General features: G+C 42.1%; 1 protein-coding gene across 4 annotated transcripts in view; it reads left to right on the top strand.

The window, feature by feature from the left end:
- Positions 1–862: 862 nt before the first annotated feature.
- Positions 863–19,660, top strand: part of PHACTR1 (phosphatase and actin regulator 1) — a gene marked incomplete at its 3' end in the record, with an annotated part of 302,619 nt that continues 283,821 nt past the window's right edge. For 2 of the 4 annotated variants that reach the window (XM_083880656.1, XM_083880654.1), the window contains exons 1-4: positions 863–945; positions 2,167–2,284; positions 13,479–13,625; positions 15,332–15,478. In XM_083880656.1, coding sequence (XP_083736782.1) covers positions 2,224–2,284; positions 13,479–13,625; positions 15,332–15,478 — 355 coding nt within the window. In that variant the 5' untranslated portion in view covers positions 863–945; positions 2,167–2,223. Of the gene's footprint in view, positions 946–975; positions 1,205–2,166; positions 2,285–13,478; positions 13,626–15,331; positions 15,479–19,660 lie in introns of those variants that run through there. The other 2 variants (XM_083880655.1, XM_083880658.1) reach the window with 1 other exon arrangement.

Raw genomic sequence — 19,660 nt, 5'->3', positions numbered from 1 at the left:
GTTCTTTCTGGCTCACAGACTGGGTTGCATTTGCTTAGTCTTATTCCATGACAGTAGGATGGAAAGAGGTCAGTAACACTGGTAAGTACTTCTGCATCGGATTTTATTTATTTATTTTTTAAATCTTTCAGTGCTTTGGCTTTTTGTCAATGTGCATTTCCTAAAAAAAGCTACATTGTGTATTTTGTAAAAGGCTGTATCTTAAGCAGAAATGCAATGATTCCTTGAGAATGCTTATATCAGATGTTAGAGCTCCTTCAATAATGAATTAATTACTTGAAGTAGGAATTCTGTAATAAGAAAGGTTTCTCAATATTCTATATATTTCATAGCATCACTGGAACATTTTGTGTGTTGCTTTTTCTGTCTGCCTTGTCCAACAAGCAGTACCAGATAAGAAATTAATCTCATCTCAAGATGTTACTTGCATTATATTCATAGCAAAACAATCTCATTACCCTTATGGTAAATGATGAAGTAAGTAGGTATTTTACTTAGCGAAAGCAAATTATTAGATAAAACACACTGTTATGTTTAAATTTAACCATTATGAAACATTAAAAATATTTCAGAATTGAATATGAGATGCAACAAGGAAGATCCCAGTGTAAAGCAAATTCTTAAGGGAACTTGATATAGATTTTTTTTTTTCCTTGGGAAAGTTTTTTATCAAATCAAAACCAGGGGCTTAATTTTTTAGTACGAAGGGCGAGAGAGGGTGGGGGAGATGAACGTAGTGTCACCTCCTGTTGCTAAGTAACAACATCTCCTGGCCATTTTTATCTGATAAAGGAAGTCCAGTTGACGTTATGCATTATTCATCAGAGTTCCAATCAAACAATCAAAATTGTTTGCTTACACTGGGGACATTTAGTAAGATCAAAGAAACCCTCCTTGAAACTACTGGAGCTTACACCACTGCCAGACAACCCTTGATACTCTGCAGTAAGTATCATTTCTGGTTTAGGAGTGCTACAGTAAAGTGAATTGCTGTGGAACGTAAAAGTTTTCTCATCAGGACAGACTTCTGAATTTTAAACGGACTGCATGTTGATTGATGAGAACTGAATCAAAGGAAAAAGATAAAGCTTTGGAAACCTGGTTTCCTCATTTTTCACAGAAAATTTAAAGGAATTACTTGAAGCAAAAGTCAGACTTCCTGCTCCAAACCTTTTTATTAGGTTTTCATGGAAAAGGACTAGAGGTATTTCTGTTCGTCTGTCTTAAAATACTCATTGTTCAGAGTTGTTTGCATGCTTATGATTATATGCTGTGGTGAACTGTGCTGTGGGTGAGAGAATGGGGTTGTGTGTTTTCTGCAAATCTTGTTTTTTCTATGTTAGTTTTAAAGAGTATAATAAAATGCAGAAGGTAGTAATGAAGCTAGAGAAGGGTCACAGTATCTTTCCAGGAACTCTACCGGGGCACAGGCAAAAATAATTCAGTGTACATCTCAGAGAATTGTAATCTAGGATCTTGGCAGATCTGAGATTCAAAAGGAATAGGAACCAAAAATATGAACCTTAGCTACAAAACAGTGCTAGGAGTATCCTACCATTTCTTAATGATTGCTCTTACCACATATTTTAAAACTGATGGTGGAATGTTCTGTTGCTACTCCTGGTCAGCAAGAGGAGAGAGGAAAGGCAATGTTGGCTTCTGGTCCATTTAGGTGGAATGAAATATCCAGAATATTTTCTTCCTTTCTAGTGCAGCGTTTTGGCATAAGTGGCAAAAATGCAATCATTAATCATTGATGTGGTTATAGTAGTGCCTACTCGGAGGCACTGGCTGTGAATCTAGCTAAAGGAGGTCCCTGTCCTGAGCCTTTCTGATTTTCTTTTTAAGAGCAAATGTAACAGGCAGATGAATCCAAGTTGTGTCTTAAGCAATGGAGACTGTGACTAGAATACAGGTGATTGTACTAGGAAGATATTAGGAATTGTGCTAATACTGCAGTAGCACTTTTCTTTTTTGTCTTTAGACAAGGGTTCGAATCAAACATTCTAAAATAGAAAAGGATGCTTATGAAGTTCTATGAATAGTGACTTGAAAATACTTTGACCCTAATATGCCAGATGAAGTACTTTAGTGACTGCCTACACAGTTCTTTCCACAAAGAAACCCACCAGCTTTTTTCTCTGACATCTCTGTAATCTTCTCTAGGAATCTGACTGATCGTACATACTGGAGTATTGTACACAAACACAAAGCACCTTCAAAATGGACTACTTTTTGGATGTTGAATCTGCTCACAGACTGTTTTACAGTCAAGGAGCCCAAGGTAAGAAACTCTGGCACTAACTCAGAAAATTACTAATTACTACTGTACAGTTAAAATGTATAGGGCCAGATAGGGGCCAGTGACCGATGTGAGTGTTAAGAGGGTACAGGGTAAGACCTTCAAACTACATGGGCTTTAAAAGGGACTACAAGAAGAGTAATGGTGGTGGGGTTGATACACCCTCTCAGAGGATAAGGAAGAGCTGTGAGAGCTGTTGGGTGCACTGCAGGAGCAAAAGGCACTGCCAGGATCCAGGTTCTGGTGTTGCAGAACCCAAATGGACAAGACAGAGGAGACAGTAATGTCCCGCAGCTTGCTGAGTAAGCCTATGGGGTCCTTTCCCTTCCCCCTTTTGCTTCTCAGTGCTGTCAGGATCATAAGGTGATGTTATTCAGGAAAAACTGGTTTGGGAAAGCCCTGAGGCAGTCCCCTACACTGCAAAGAGCAGCTCTCACTGGTCTGCATCGTCCCCTGTGAAATACTGGCCCCCACAGAGCAGCAGCAGGGTGAGAGGGGAAGGGTAACCAAGATCCTTTGCTTTAATGTAGTTGAGACTTGTTCACAACATAGATGATATTTTTGGTAAAGTCAGTTCACATTTTTCTCACCAGCTCTATATTTGGAGAAAATTTGCAATTTCAGAAAGAAGGGTGTATTTTTGTTTCCTTAAACTTTAAACACCATATTAAATTCAAGAAAACTGTAAGAGCCAAGTAGCTCTATCAGCCATTTTTGTTTCTACATATTGCCTGTTTTTCAAAAATGGGATCCATTTTTCTTCCACTATTAATTTCATTGGTTCTTAATCAAATGCAAAGTCTGGACAACAGAGTTTGGCCTTCCCTCTGGAGGCCATTTTCCCAGAGCAAGATGCAATCCACCGATGGCATGCCACCATCCCAGGATACATGGGGAGCAGTACCACCACTGACCTTTGTCTCAGCTGAGGTGCTGCTGCCTAACACATGCTGTATTTCTTAGCTGCTGCCTCAGTTGTTGTGATACATTTTCATCTGTACCAGAAAGCCTTCCTTGTCACAACACAGCTTCCTGCATTGAACAAGAAAAGCAAATACTAAGCACCACAAAATCAGGGAAAAAAACAGCTGAGGGAAATAACTGACTTGGATGGTTTTATTCCTCCATCTCTAAAATGCAAAAAACACCTGGGCATTGCTACAGAAGTAATACTGAAAAATGTTCTTCAACCCTCTTTGAGCAGAGAGGTTGGACTAGATGACCTCCTGTGATCCCTTCCAACTATAACTATTCTGTGATGTCTCTATGGGAACAAACCATTTCTATTCCATTGAAACTAAAATTCAGGAATATACATCTCACTGCTTTACAAACTATAGCAAATTATCAACAGCATCCCAATGCCCTGTGCACTGCAACATACAGAGGCAACTGTGGGAGAAAGAATATGTGTTCATGCAATGAAAGTCTATTACAGTCACGACTACAAGGTGACTAGTAAGGGTTGTGCAGGTCACCTCCACTGTAACTATTTCCAAGCAGGCAAGATTGAAAAAAACCATTATCTTACTTGGAGACATTATATTGTTAGCACATATAGAAATGCTTTTACTGATCAGTTATTAAATCCAAAACAAGGAAAAAAATCCATTATGCAGAACTATATTCCTTGATACAAATATCATCAGCAGGGGGGCTGACCTCTAGATCTGTCATGTGGACTTCTATCCTTTGGCCAAAACAAATAGGAACTAGCATTGAGACTTGGAGGTTTTTTTGTTCCCTTGCTTGTGAATGTTTTATGAAAGTCACTAATTACATGCTTCCCCTGTGCACCAGAATGTCCTGGACCCTAACTACCTCCACAACTAGAAACATTGATAGAAAAGCCATGCTGTGCTTAGGCTCCATCCCTTTCCACTTTTCACCTTTCTCATTTTTCTTTTTACTGCATTTCCCACAGCTCCTGCCCTTTGCATCCCTTACCTCTACATGCTTGAGGTGAGGCCTCTTCCCCAAACTCTAGTAACCTCCCCTCTCTTCATATTTCTGTGCTTGAGGTCAGCTGGTCTCCAACAAGCTGAATGCCAGCAGGAAAATCGCTCTGAGCACAGAAGAGACAGTGCTTCTGCTTTATATTCCCAAATATATGCAATGCCGCAACACAGCAGCCCCCTGGCAACAGGAGAAGTGCGTGTGGGGAAGAATGGATGAACAGCTGCAGTGGCAATAGGATGTGAGACAAAATGTGGCCTGGGCAGAAAGAAGTTTCAGGAGGTTTTCACTGAGCCTCTCTGAGGTGCCACAGATGGGTTCAGCATGACAAACAATAAGCCTCTGGAAGAATTACAGTTATCAAGCTTTTCTGCAGTAAATGCCTTTATCACTGTCTTTAGCCCCAAACTCCTAAATATCCCATTCCTCTCAGCTGCTTTACCCCCAGTACAGAACAAGGAACTCAAACCTATCAAGTGTGCATTCGTGCTGCCTATACAGCTCTGCTAACTCCTGTTGCCCTTGTACCTTAGGCCAAATTTTAAGGCTGCCTTCCAAACAACAAGCACTTCTATATGAGATAATTGCATGATATCTCCAAACATGGCAAAACCAACATATTTATTTCCTTCTCCACCTTCTGAGGAGCAGGCTAACTGCATTAACTTTAACTTTCTGAAACCGCCCCCAAAACACACTGAATGTGAGGCACTCATCTGCAATAAATAGCATAGCTCATGTAGCTAGTATGGAACTGAATAAAAGGTCTGCAAGAAAGCATTGTCAAGAGATCTGCCTAATGGGGTTGCAAGTAACTATTTGATGTTGATATAATAACATGACGCTATTAGCAAATCACACTATCAAACAGCATGTGTATATGCATTAAAACTGCAATAAGAACTGAGTGAAAGAAGGCTACAGTATTCTGCCATTTAATTAGAAACAATATCCAAAACCAGTATATGTATTATTACTACTGTAGTTATATGATTAGTTATTGCATTACGAAGTGCTCTGTTTACAAAATGTAGAATGTTTTATGACCCACTCAACTCTTCTGTGAGATTTGAAGACCTGCCCTTTAGTACTCCAGATCAAGAAAAAAAATCTTTACAGCATTTTCACATTAATGACATGACAATATTACAAATGGCAGCTGTAAAGCACTCATTCTCATTTGTAGCCATTCCTTGTGGGTGGAAGAGAAGGGAAGGAATAGGACTGCAAAATGTTGGGAAAGAGCTATGATGTCATTGACAATTGATGACAGCAAATTCAACCTGGCCTGGGGTGTTCTGTAGTTGAATGTGTGATATCCTGACCTCAACAAATAGACTGAGACAGGGCTTTATCCTCCAGCAACTAACCCACTGGTTCTCTACCCCTTGCTGCCTGCACCAACGCCCACACCTCGTCCCTACTCCTGCAGAAAGATGCAAATTGCCTTTGCTGTTTTAGGGTAGGAGGAGAGAAGTGTTACTTTATGAGCTGCCACCTCTCCCATCCTCTCCTCTGCAGGAGCAGCCATCACCTCACTTCCATGGGCTGAGCACAGAGCAGAGAAATGCTTGCCCATTCTCTGTATCTGCTGTTCAAACAGCTGTTCCCTCTTTCCTTCAAGGAAAGTGAAGCAGGAGGGATGGAAAAGTCACAAAAGCTGGATCTGGCAGTAGGATTAGCTAGATTTAGAAAACTTGGTAAATGAAGCCAGCTGGCTGTAGTCTTCAAACACAAGCCAGAAATATCCTAAGCTCTGCAGCCCTCCTGACTGTCTCTTCTGTACTGTATGTTGGAATCTAGGAGCTGGTGGGATGTCCTTGCCAAGTGCGTAATGCCTGGTGACGCATCTGCAAATCAGAAACAGGAAAGAAAGGACTGTGATCCCTTGGATCCAGCCTCTTGCCCTTGGAAAGCCTGAATCTGAAATTTAAGCATGAAGCTGGACTTTCATTTTCAAAAAAGCCTTCTCCCTCTGAAGTGTCTGGAAGATACTGGTTATTCTTGGCTGCAAATGTATTCTAAATACAAATCTATCATGGCTTTCAGCTGCAAGGGCTGAAAGTATATAATGTGGCCTGGAATAAGATTTAGCTCACTCATCCCTTAGATGATCTCAGTGAAGCTGTTTCCTAAGAGTTCTAACTAGCTTGGCATAAGTCAGAAAAAAAGTCACTTTAAAAGCAGGGTTCAACTAATCTTAGACATCTTCCTTGGCTTAATATAAGTCTTGCCTCTATACTGACCATGAAAGCCTAGACAGTGAACTTGAGTGAAAGATGCTTTTGTTAATGGCATTTTTTTGCACAGAGAAATGGTGTGTCGACAGGCAAGACAGGATCTAATTCAGAAAAGGGAGTAACTTCCCCAGAAATGGGTAAAGCTGCAATCCAAAGCTGTACTCATCTTGGCTGTAGCCTACTTTGGAGAGACATCATTGATCTTGAAGTTCTACATGAAAGTTATGCTTTTGGGCATGCAAAGAAAGACCTCACATTTGACAGTGCTGAGCAGGCAGGCACCGAGGAGCAGCAGAAGTGAGCTGCTCCATAATGGAAAGTAAACCCAGAGTCACCAAAAAGGGCAGAGGCAGCAGACACCTATGAGAGGTAAAGCACGGCAGCACAAGAGCCAAGCAGGTCTGGTTACAGTCACCAGGTTTAGTAGTCCAGACCATCAGACAAGTCCATGGATGATGAGGGAAGCATGAGACTTAGCGGGACTAAGGGGAAGTCAGCAGTCTGGATCTGGATCAGTGAGAGATGTAGCCAGCCACAGGCACAGCTGCAGCCTTGCTCAGCAAATAGGTAGTGGCCACAGTGTAAGTTTAACTTCAAAATCAGAGAGAAAGCAGCGGTTCAGGCTTCTTGCTTCTTTCTCAAGAAGCTCCAAAGCTGGTCAGGGCCTCTTAAACCATACTCTCCAACAGCTGTACCATGTCAAAGAGCCTGCCTTGAGCAGAGCCAACTAAACTCTGTGCAGGGAGTGCACACAGAGCTGTTGTTACGTGGCTTTCACCTAGGCCACCTAGCTCTTAATCAGGATTAAGAGCTGAGGAACTCCTCCCTCCCACTGTCTACAAGAGAGTTGAGCACCTGGGTGAACTCTAAGAGAGGAGAATAATTCCTCCCCAGTACATTGCAAGTGAAGGCTTTGGGTACAACTCTAAAAGGGGATTTGCCCACCACAGACAGCACACAGCACTTTTCTGCAGCCATGATCTGATGGAATGGGGCCCAAGTCTCACCCTGTCTTGGTGCCTCTAGCAACACCCCGCCACAATCTGATAGCATGGGCTGCACAGTGCATTGTCAGGATGCCACTCTGGGCTGCAGACATCCACCTTTGCACCACAGTGGGACTCTCAGGTCCCTGCTGGGAGTTCAGGTTCAGCTCTCACGCTTCTGACTCAATCAAATAGTTTCTAATTCCCTGGAGAGCTGTGCATCCACTTTTCCAGTCTTATATCCTTTCACACCAGCAGGGCACACCAGCTTAAAATTAACTGAGTTCATTATTTTGAAGATTCTGCTACATTCCTTGAAGTTGCTTGCTAGGCCATTTGGTAAGATACATTGAACCTATTTAAATAATTGAACAAAACCCTCTTGAAGGTTTAACTTAAGCTATTCATTTACCTATAAATAAGTTACAGATACACTTAGATGAGGTATGCTTTTATTGGTTGCAACATTCCTGTAATTTACTTGATTAATTTACATTCATCAGGAGCATAAGTAAATAAAAAATGGAAAGTAAAAAAAATAAGGAAATAAAAATATAGTATATACGACCAGGGGTAACAATTTTGTATAGACACATATAGGCCATGACTGCTCAAAAGATTTCAGGATATCATTCTTCTTGATAAGGTTTCATAAAGTACTCTCAGGTATAGTTTTAATTCCACATTTTTCTGTTAGTCTATGTTTCCACAATATTTTTTTCACTGTGCTTAATTTTTGTTCATTTATTTTAATTCAGTCAGTGCTGATTCATTCTAGATGTTTGATTTAATCACTGCTGACTCTTCATTGCTACTTCCTTCTGCTTTTGCATATTAAATTGGGTCCAGTATTTTATAAAAACATATTGCTGCAGAATCCCCAGATCCTAATCCAGAATTATTCCCCTCTAAAGGTCTCTCTACCCACCAAAATTTTATGATTAATCCATCTGATATGTTAACATATTTTCAAAGTTATGATAGCTTTCAGGTCTTTTTTATTCATGTTGATATCACCAGTTCTTAGACTGACATCAATAGCAGAAGAACTAGTAACATCAAATGTGCATTCTTAATAAAATGTCCCTACCCTTAAATACCACTAAGAAACTGATCAACATCAACCTTTTCCTTATCCTTTTTAAACTTTTTAGAATCCTTTTCCCATCTCCTATTCTGGCATATCCCCATTATTGAGAATTTCATAACAGCCTATGCCTTTGGACACAGAGAAAGCAAGTTTCACCTAAAATGTACAAAAAATGCTAGTTAGGTGTATTAGGCACAGTTTTACCCAAATACCACAAACCAGCAGAACGAATGCGTGTAAACATGGATATCCTTTCACAAGGATACTGCTGTTTGCAACCCTTGGGCCTGTGGTTGAATTTGATGTATCTGTGTACTTTGTTTCAGATTACTGATGTCGATCAAGACAGATTTCAACAGCTTTGCTTTAGAGACATGGAGCAATCCATATGCATGTGCTTCTGTGTTTATGTGGGAGACACAAGCTTATAAATCTTCCTTCATAAATGACAAATTATGTCCTCTCCACATGTTCCACTCTGCCTCTCCTGCCACTCATGCTCCATCTCCCAAATCTAATCTTTCAAATGTTGTCCTTTCACCTTCTTTTAAATGCAACTGATAAAGTGAAGTGGTATTAAACCAGACCAAAAGATTTTTTTTTCATGGTAAACATTCAATTGAACCCACTGCCTGGTTTGTCTTTAAGGAAGAATATTCACAGCATAATAATGTTTTAGCACAAAAGGAGCATCATGTGCTAGATGAATCAAAATGTACCCGAACTCATATTTTTAAAGCTTCCATTTAGCCAAAAATACATTTCTGCATGCATTAACTACATGCAGATATGTTACACCATGGTGAGCTCTCTCCACAGAAGCATGAAGGAGAAGTGAGTAAGATCTCATATGTTTCTCTAGCAAAAAAACAGCAGCAAGGAAGAAGAATCCTATTCAATCAGCAAGAGTATGACTCCAATTAAAATATTTTCATGGATATTTTACAAAGTTGTTCAAAATTTGCCCTGAGAAACAAGGTTTTCTTCAGAAAAGCCTTTAAGATTCCTGATGTAGACCAACATCCCCCTTGTGGCTACTTCAGTTTTATTTGAAGCTGCTCGTGATTCTATGCATCAGAAACACACCCTTTCTACATTTAGACATCTACAAGAAATGTTTTAGCACTTCATTTTTACTAAGATAAAAATCATCATATTTCAAAGATTTGCCATTTTGAGGTAAAAATCTACTCCGCAATTTAGGGTTTCTAGGTGTAGACCCTATTGAGTAAAAAGTGACCAGGGTACTTGTGCCACCAATGAGCTATTTTAATAAAGGCTGATTGGTAAAAGTGGATGGAAAATCTAAATGAATATTCCATGTTTTCACCAATTAATTTTTAGGAAGATGCTATTTCATCTCTGAAATTTTTCCAATTAAATTTTTCCCTAAATAACACAGCTCTTAAAAAAATCAATACTATAACTCTTCAAAACATAAAGGTAGTTCTTGGCAAACAAACATCACGACTAACATTTTTATTAAAATATGTGGAAAAGTATTTTAATGGAAAAAATGAAAGGCATCAAAAATTCTTTGCAAACCACCCTTAATGTTTTCAGTAATTTTCAGCAGTATTCAAAAATTGGGACCAGCTGTAGATCTAACTAAATATATTGAAATTATATGTTAAAAATGCCTCTGAACTTGTAATATAAAAATTTACATATTTTACTTTCCCTTCTCCCAAAGACACACTTGTGTTGCATTTCAGTAACATACAATATTTTGAGACAAACAAATGGGAGATTATATAGAATCAGTTCTAACATGTCACATGATGTACAGTACAGCAGTTATAGTTTTAAGGTATTTTTCCCTTCATAAGCAACTTTTTTACCTTTCTAACAAATACCAGACAAGACCTTGCCACAATGTGCCAACTGGGGTGTAAGCCTATGAGGAACCACAAAAAAAAAATGAAATAATCATTGAGGAACAATGATCCTATGAGAATCAATGAAAAATTCTTTCAATGATGAAAGAATTTAACAAAATAACTGATTTCCCTTCCGCATGCTGTTACAGTGGCTCCTTAAATTGAGCTTTTTGACACTAGTCTCAAATCCATTTGCAGAGTAAGTGGATCCCTTAATGTGTATTGTAATGTCATTCCATTACTCCAAGACCTTCAAGAGGATCCTTCCTAATTTTCCTGAAAAACTATCTCCTAAAAGTGTGTCTCAGAGACTGAGCTGGTTTGTGGAGAGCAGCTGAAGCTACAGATACTGGTGGGTTATCTGTGAAGGACCCAACAGTCACATTGGGCATATATTGATAGCTTTACTAAAAAATGTATGGTGAGTCATTCTTGAAGTAAAGATTGCTGTGGATTGGGAAAAGTGTACAGTTATATTCATGGCAGGCATAGACATTCAGTGTCACTCTGTAGATACCAGAATGTGATCAGCTATAATTTCCAGTTCTTGGGCCACATAAGAATTGATCTTGGGTTTTTATTGCAAAATGTTTTAATACTTATTAGCCTACTCTGAAATGTTTTCAATGTTTACTTAAAATTTCCAGTCACTCTTGAAAACTCCTTTTGGTAATATACACAAAGGGTAGAAAATGACGGTTGTCAAAGTAATACATAATGATTACTCCAAGAAACATTTTCTAGCATCCACCTACCTGCAGTCAAAATGAATACAAGCCAGATCCCAATATTTTGACCCAAAAGGTAAAAATGATTTATAAACAATTATATGGAAAAGCCTACTCCTATCCTCTGTTTACTATAAATGTATATGTAATTTGGTGTTGAGATCTTTTTTTCAGATACATTTCCGTGCTGTGATCCAGCGAGCCCTGAAATGCATGGGTGCCCTTTCACTGACTTTACCTAGATCATTCCAGTTTTAAAAGACAAATCTTTTACATGGTTGTTTTATGAGATGATTTTTACAATCCTGATTTCCTATATAGATAAATCTTCCTTAAGTGTAAATTTGAAGATGCAGTACACAAAATTTTCCATAGTAGAAATTTTCCATTCTCTTTTATCTTCATTACTGTACTTCCCTATTACAAGGGAGGAATCATTTACAGCCTAGTTGCAGTGTTTACTTTAGCTTAATCTAAATAGTTGACCCCATTAAATCAATTTCAACTCCTGCCCTTTGCTTTGACTTCAAATTCAAATGCTAGGTTAGAAATGAGCAAAAACTTGAAAGAAATCTATTTAAAACCAGAAAATAAGTAAGTTAGACCAGAAATTACCTCCAGCAGCCAGATTTACTTGTTTAGTAAACTACGTAATACTGCAAATTGAAAAATAGAGCATGACAGCTTTTGTTAACTCATACTAATTATATGCTATCATACCTAACACCTTAGTCAGATTTTAGGCATCTGAAAGCTACTGATTGACAGGTCTCATTTGAAACTCTAAAAAACTTTTAAAAGAAAAATTCACAGTAAGTAGGTTGCAGAACATGCTCTTAGTCACTATCAGTCATGCTCTCCAATCCCAATGGGAAAATATAGTTCATTGTTAGTTATTTGAAGTGTGATGTTTTACAAAAGCCCTGAGATAAAAACTCTTATGTTAGATAATGTCCCAAGAGCAAGAAACATTTAGGGTTTAGGCTCTTACAGGGTCCCACATGGTAGTTAATGTTAATAGCCTGACATTACAGGTAAGGATGGGCTTTCAAGCAGAAATTCTCTTTCCAGTTATATATGAGCTGGAGGAGAAAGTACTTGTGCGTGGTCCTCATGCTTTCAGTGATCAGCCACATCCCAACCAGCATTTGTGATAATCTTTGTCTGCTCAGAGAGAGAGTTTAGGTGGATATATTTATAGAGGCTCTTCTCTTTGTGATTTGTAATTTATAGGCTCAGTGCCCAAAGCATTCAACAGCCACTCATAATCACATTTCACATATAAAACAGCTACATTTAAGGGACATTACCAAGGCTATAAGGTCCAGAGCTAAATACCTAGGCAATGCCTGAATGAAGGTTGCCTCTTCAACATTAATCCAGTCTCCTTATACATATGGATTATAGTAGGGCTTCTAATTGCATGATGGCAGCAATTTTTTACTATCCTACCATTTGCTTCATTAGTGCATGGAGTGGGCAGTGCTCATTTAATGAGCCAGTATTAAATATTTTGCTTTCTCCTCCTTGAATGCATGGCCCCAAGTCATTTAAATCCTGTTCAGAAGATAGAAATCTTAATTTCCTCATGGGTTTTTCATTGGTGCTTCACTGAAGTATATGAATACTTTACAATATTAATGGATTTATTTGTTCACAAAATTCCTACTGAATGAAAATTATGTTTCTCCCTGTTCCACAACTAAGAAACTAAGACATAAAGTGATCAAGAGCAAAAAAGAGCTGTTCATTTTAAACGCCCAAGATAAGACAAGAAGAAACTGAGTTTTGGAATAGTTGAATCTTGTCAAGAATAATAATCACATCATATGTTCCAAGTACAGCTTCCACTGGTATCTGCAAATTAATTGCCCACTTAAATATTTCCACTACTCAGGTATCACAACCTCAAAAACAGCATTGTGGAAAAGAGAGACTGCAGCTATTGAGAAGTTGAGAAAAGAATTGTTTTAGTGACAAAACTAGGAACTTATAACGCACAATCTGTGGCAGCAACAGAGCTATAACCTATGTCTTTGGGGCACACAAGACAGCAATCTTTTCTTGGTATCATTTAGTGCAGCCCTTAAATTCTGCAGCACGTAGAATATAAGGCAAGGAACTTATAGCAAACAGCCTGTTCTACTACCTGCTACAGATCATCTCTTCCATTGAGTGATTTTCTTTTTCTTTTCTAAACAGTTTTTTTATTATTATTCTTTTCCTACCTCTTTCTCCCCCTTTCTGTTTTTCTGTCCTCCTCCTATTCTCATCTTTATTTATTTCTTCTTACCAGCTCGTCGGGCAACTCTTCTCACTGTGCCCACTCTGGTGACAGCAACTTCTGAGGATGACATAGACCGGAGGCCCATCAGAAGACTCCGGTCCAAGAGTGACACCCCTTACTTGGAAGAAGCTCGGATCTGCTTCAACCTTGATAATGGTAAGGCCACACCTTCCCTAAACAGCATATGATGTTAATTAAAGACTTCTTTTTGAGACGCAGATGGACCAGATGGTACCTCCTCGTTCACAAGGGATGTGATGGTTTACCAGACATCCAGAGATACCAAGGCGGGCTAACGACAAGCACCTGCATATGTATGAACAGGGATCGTTTTCAAAATTCTCCTGCAAGTGCTAACTAAAACTTTCTCCCTGTTTTAGCCGGGGTGAGCTAGTGAGATCACACCAAAATAGAACTGATTTGCAAACAAAATATATCTTATCCATTCCAGGCATCCAGAAACATGAAAGTTCTTGAGAACATTTATGAAGGGATTACAGCTAACAGCAGACTTCAGCTAAACCCAAGGTTACAGCCATTGAAGAACATGCAGCACAACCCAAAACCTCAATAGGACTGATTGGCAAACATGTAACAGAAAACTCTTGACTCTGCAGGAATGAGTAAGAGAGCTGTCCTTCAAAATTCAGACCAACTAGTGTTGTTACTATCACGGCCTTCAGAATTAGTGAGCCTCAACATTCCTTCCCTGGTCTTTTTTTCTCATTGAAGTTGATCAAACCAAAAGATTTTGGAAGTACTGACAACTTAGTGACTTTAAGCAGTGTGGTTTGGGGTTTTTTAAAAAAAAGGCCTGAATTAAATGGCATGAGCTAGTACACTCTCAGGCACATATTTTAACTGTCTAACTCTTACTTTACATAGTACTTTTGTACTACCCACTTTTTAAATGGCATTTTAAATTATTTCTATTACACCAACCAACCGAAATTGGAGCCCCAATGTGGCAGGCAGCCCATAAACCACAGAGTAAGAACGTCTACACATAAAGAGAGCTGATTACTAAACAGGGAAACAAACAAAACGCTGAGCCCAGTTTGCAGCCGGAGAACGGAGTCTGGGTTTTGCAGATGGTCAGATTTTTCTCACAGACCTGGCGGAGCCTCTTAGGGAGGCGACCCGGGCTTTGGGCGCTGGTCAGTTCCAAACGTTGAGTGCGGGCTCCTCGGTCCCCTTGAACTGCCAAGGTGTGGCACCATCCCGCTTTACATTATGGGTCTGCCCGAGGAAAGAGGGCGAGGAGGTGAAGGGATGCACCATTAGACATCCCACCAAGTCCCGATGCAGCTGTGCTGTGAGTTCTGCACGCCCCGGTACAGACGGGAGCAGTTCGGGGCTTGCTGCGGGCGGCACCTCTGCCCGCCAGGCCCATCGGCGGCTTTGGCACCTCAGCCGGGACCTCCCCGGGGGAGGGAAAGGCGCCGGGCCGGACCCTGCCCGTGTTGGGGCCGGACCCTGCCCGGTTTGGGGCCGGACCCTGCCCGGTTTGGGGCCGGACCCTGCCCGTGTTGGGGCCGGACCCTGCCCGTGTTGGGGCCGGACCCTGCCCGTGTTGGGGCCGGCGGTGCCGGGCCGGGGCCAGCGCTCCGTGCCCGCAGCGAGGGCGGGCGGGACCCGGCGGGGGCAGCGGCAGGGCCGCGCGGTCGCTCCCGTCCGCAGATCCTTGACGGGTTTTCCCTGTGTCTCCCCCTCTCTCCCTCCCCGCGCTCCTTTCTCCCTTTCCCTCTCTCCTTCCCCGTCCTCCCCTCCCCCTCCCGCGCCTCTCTCCCTCCTCCCTTCCCCTGTCTCCCCCTCCGCCCCCTCCTCGCCGGCCGCCCCGCTCCGCCGCTCGCCCTCGCCAGCTCGCCGGGCCACGCTGCTCACCGTGCCCACATTAATGGCGGCATCTTCCGAGGAGGACATCGACCGCAGACCCATCCGCCGCGTCCGCTCCAAGAGCGACACCCCCTACCTCGCCGAGGCCCGCATCTCCTTCAACCTCGACACAGGTGAGAGGCGGCCCGGCCCGGCGCGGCCCGGCGCGACCGGCGGCGGGGAAGGCAAGGAGGGAAGGGGCCGCCCTCCGCCCCCGCCTGAGGCTCCCCGGGCCCTGCCCAGGCGCCTTCGCACCTCGCCGGCCTCCCCCGGCCCTGCCCGGCTCCCCTGCCCCGCTGCTCTCAGCCGGGTGAGCCGGGGCCGGCTGCCCTTCTCTGTCCAGCCCCTCGGAGCTGCCCCTGTCCCACAGCGCCGCCCTCACGGCGTCCTGGCGCGTCCCCACACGGTTCTGCGCTGTCCCTCCGGGAGAGGCTGCCCTTGGCGCTGTGCAGGAATCCCTGGCTCGCTCTTTGCCTTCTTCCCCGGATGGGTTTGTGCCTCAGAAGTGCAAGGAAACTTGCACCTGCATTGTCCACTTAGTTTCCACAAGGTTGTCTCAGCTTTGCCTTTTGGGACTTCAGATGGGTGTACAGCGTGATGGTTTCTACCAGCACACCTCCAGCTCCCTGCGTTCACCTCCTCCTGCCTCTTATTGGGATGAGCCGCCTGCAATTCTCCACCTGACCTTTCCTTCCCCTTTCTCCACTACTGTGCCTCCCTTTTTGCCACCTCTTCCTCATGACTCCCTTGAGATTTAAGCTGTCCCCTTCAGTTCATCCTGCACATGATGAAACTGTCCTGTTTCTTTCCTGCTAGGCCTGTGGTTTCCCATCCTTTCTTGACCTTTCCTTATGAGCTCTGTTAACAGCAAACTAACTACACCAGAGGTGCTCTCAAAAGCAAAAGAAAAGAAAGTTCTTTCTGCTGGTTCTCTGCACCAAACCAGACTTCCTGTTTGGGAAGGGGGACAGCATGAGGGAGGATCTGTAGCCAGCCATACTGCAGCCTCCCTCATGTCCCAGCAGTAGCACACAAAATGACCCAACTGTGTAACATTCTTTGATGCTGAGCCTGTCAGCTCACTGCCAGCTGTAAAGGGAAAAGAGCTGCCTTGGAGTTGCTGCTTGCCCTGCTGCAGTCTCTCCCACCCCTCCTCCCCCTTTTCAGCTGGCAGAAAGTTGGAGATGGCAGAGATGCATTTTCTTCTCCATTTGGGGCTGGCACAGTTTCCCCTCCCCCTCCCATTATCCCTGCTGCAATTACACCCTTGGTAATGGCTGATGCAGTTTGGTTTTGCCACTGACACAACGGTTGGTTACATTCTGTGGTGTGTCATTATTTCTTTCTGATCATGACTTCTAAAAATTTACCAAGCCATTGGTAAGTTGGGTGGCATTCCAGGGCACAGGCTGGAAGACCGTGCCAGGTGCCAGGTTTCAGCGCTATAAAGAACTGGAAGTGAAAACAGAAAGAGCATCGCTGTGTGTGGGGTGTAAATAAAAAAAGGCTGTGTATGGTTATTTGACTGCTGAAATAACACTGTGCTGACTTATGTTCTCTCAGGTAATGTTATGACATGTAGTTATAAATAGATAAACCAGTTAAAAGCAAGGCACCTTCAGGTCACCTGGTGCCTCACATCTCTATGCTGAGCTAGACATGCTGTCTTTGCTTACAAGTCCCAGAGGATGTGCAAGTCTCAAGGTACCCCTTTCCTGCAACCCACCAAAGAATTTGGTAATTACGCTTAACTTCCTTCTGTTCCTCCCCTCCCCTTGGCTCTCTATAGTTTGGGTCTTCACTTGCAAACCTGGGAATGGAATTCCTTAAGAAAGAAATAATTAAAAGAAACAGCACTGGTGTATCAAGAAATATAAATGAAAAATGTTGTAAGTAGTGCAAGTGTGTGTTTTCATTAATCCATCTGGCAGTGAGTAGTAAAAAACCCAAAATTGCTTAGCAACCAGTATTGAGTGAGTGAGCCAAAAAGCGAGTGAAACGTGCCGCTGATACCCACTTCATTTCTGAGCTGTTGGGTTTACTCTTCTGTTTGCTCAGAAAGCACGAACCAAGCTGCCTGGGCTTGAGAACTCTCTCTTCTGAGGAAAAAGCCACTAGAAAATGTGTTTGGCCACTTTTGCTCATACCTGATAATGTCACACTCAAAGCTCAGGCTTTCCTTTTGAAACTTATTGTTTAGGAGGTGCAGTGTTCTTGCCTTTATTTTTTTGGCTCTGTGTGTGGGGAGGGGGGCGAAAGCACCCTGTTTCTAAGCCGACCAGGTGTCCATTTGCAGTGTTGTTGCTGGTGTCTCTGCCGCTGTGCACAGAGGGTACCGGGTCGCCCTTGGTGTCCCAGTGCCCCGCAGGCGGAGGGGCCCGACCTCCTGCCCGGGAGCCCGGGGCGCTGTCCGCCACCCCCGGTGCTGAAACCGCTCCGCCGGGGGTGGAGGACGCTTGTCCCGCCTTGCCTTGTTCTTCCTGTCTGTCCGTGGGCTGGCAGCGCACGTGTGTGCACAGGGGTGTGTGTATCTCTTTGCCTGTGCAGGGGGAAGGTGGTAGGAAGGAAGTAAAGCTGTTTCTTCAACCCACGGATGCAGTCGAAGCTAAAGTGATGCTTGGGGCGCAGGAAAGAACCTCTTCCTTGTGTGCTTATTTCTTGCTTTCCATTTAGTGCATTCCATATCTGCACTTGCTGTTCAATCACTGCTTACAGAGCTATTTTTCCTACAGCTGTTACGAGTCAAGCTGCATTCCCCAGTCATTGTCTTCTGCCAGGACATGGTCAAAGTTTGACTGCAGCATGCAGCTGCTGCTTTGCTGGATTGGAACTTCAAATCCACTTTTATTAATGAACCATTACCAGATACAGTGAATACTGCTCTTCTCCACCCTTAATTGCAACCACTAGTTAAGAACTAACTATCAGGTTTTTATCTACTTCAGCTGTATGTTATAATTATACCATTACTGCTGTTATCTGTATTGTTGAACAACTGAGATTGCATACACAGAGTCAATTATACAGTTTGGTTATAGCATGTATTTGGTCTGGGTCTTTAAAAAACACAATTTGCAAGTGATTAACAGTGCAGCTTGTACCTCCCCTGTCTTTCGATTATATTAACAGCTCTGCTTTGTTTGATTTTCCAAAACATACCAATTTATTATGTTTGTTTCTAAATATTGATCAATTAACTCATAATTATTACCTAGCATGAGCTGACAAATGCTGTTCGATTAGTTGTGCCTGGTATGGTTTTTTGTCTGGTGTTCCCAAACTGATTAAAATACTGTGTTGTTTTCCAAACCCAGGTTTATTCTCTCTATTATTATACATATGCAAATCCTATTAATCTGAGTTATGTGCTCATATCAAGAGCATAATACTTCCCAAAGGATTGAAATTACCTCTTCTGCCAAAATTAATGTAGCTACATAACATTGTAAAGCTATAGGCAGCTATAAATTCTTTTTCCATATTTGATACTAAATCAGTTCTATACAGAAATTAATGTTTTTATTTTCTTTACAACTTCCTCTAGTGCAACACTAGAGGAGTGTGGAATATGCTCTCACTTTTGGGTGATGGTCTTTTGTTTTCTTTATTATGATTAGCAATCTGGTATTGCTCCATCTCTTAACATCCATCTTTGGCTTTTCGTACACATCCTCTTAAAAACGGTTTTCAAATTGTCTTTCTAACTTTTTGGTTCAGGCATCTAAAAGCTAATCCCAAATTGCTTCTGAAAACTTGTCCATCTGTGACAGTTGCCCAACAGCATCATCACTTTCCTGGTCCTGTGCCAGCTGATAAGTTCTAGTGGTTATTGTCAGTTTTGACCTATTACAGGTTTTGGCTGAATTCTGTTCTTCTTGTTGCAAAATACTGTACTTTTTAAATGGAAATGCATGGTATATAGCTTTCAAGCTTGATAAATTGGCAGAGGTGATGACCGATAAGGAAATAAACTGCTTAAAAGTCACTAAATGATCCAAGATGTAGGAGCTTTTCTCCTCCCTCCCCCTTCATGCAGCTGCTTGGGGAATCCCTGTCAGAATTTTATTGATGTTTGTTAGGTAGGTGGGGGGACTACTCACTGAGTTGATCTGGTCAGGTTCTTTTAGCCTTTTAAGTTGTAATCATTATTGAAGCTAATTCTGTATACAGACAGATACTCTTACTCCTCCCTATCCGAAAAAGAGTAAGCTTTGCACTGCAACCTTCTGCAAAGCTGATTCTAGCAGAGTCACTTCTTGTGAAATGGTGCAAGAAGCTGTCTATATCTCAGCTCCTCAATCATTCAGGGCAGTCAC

Source organism: Zosterops lateralis (genome assembly GCF_965231275.1).
Source record: "Zosterops lateralis genome assembly, chromosome: 1".
In the NCBI taxonomy this organism is placed as follows: Eukaryota; Metazoa; Chordata; class Aves; order Passeriformes; family Zosteropidae; genus Zosterops; species Zosterops lateralis.
This window is presented reverse-complemented; position numbering and strand designations above follow the sequence as displayed.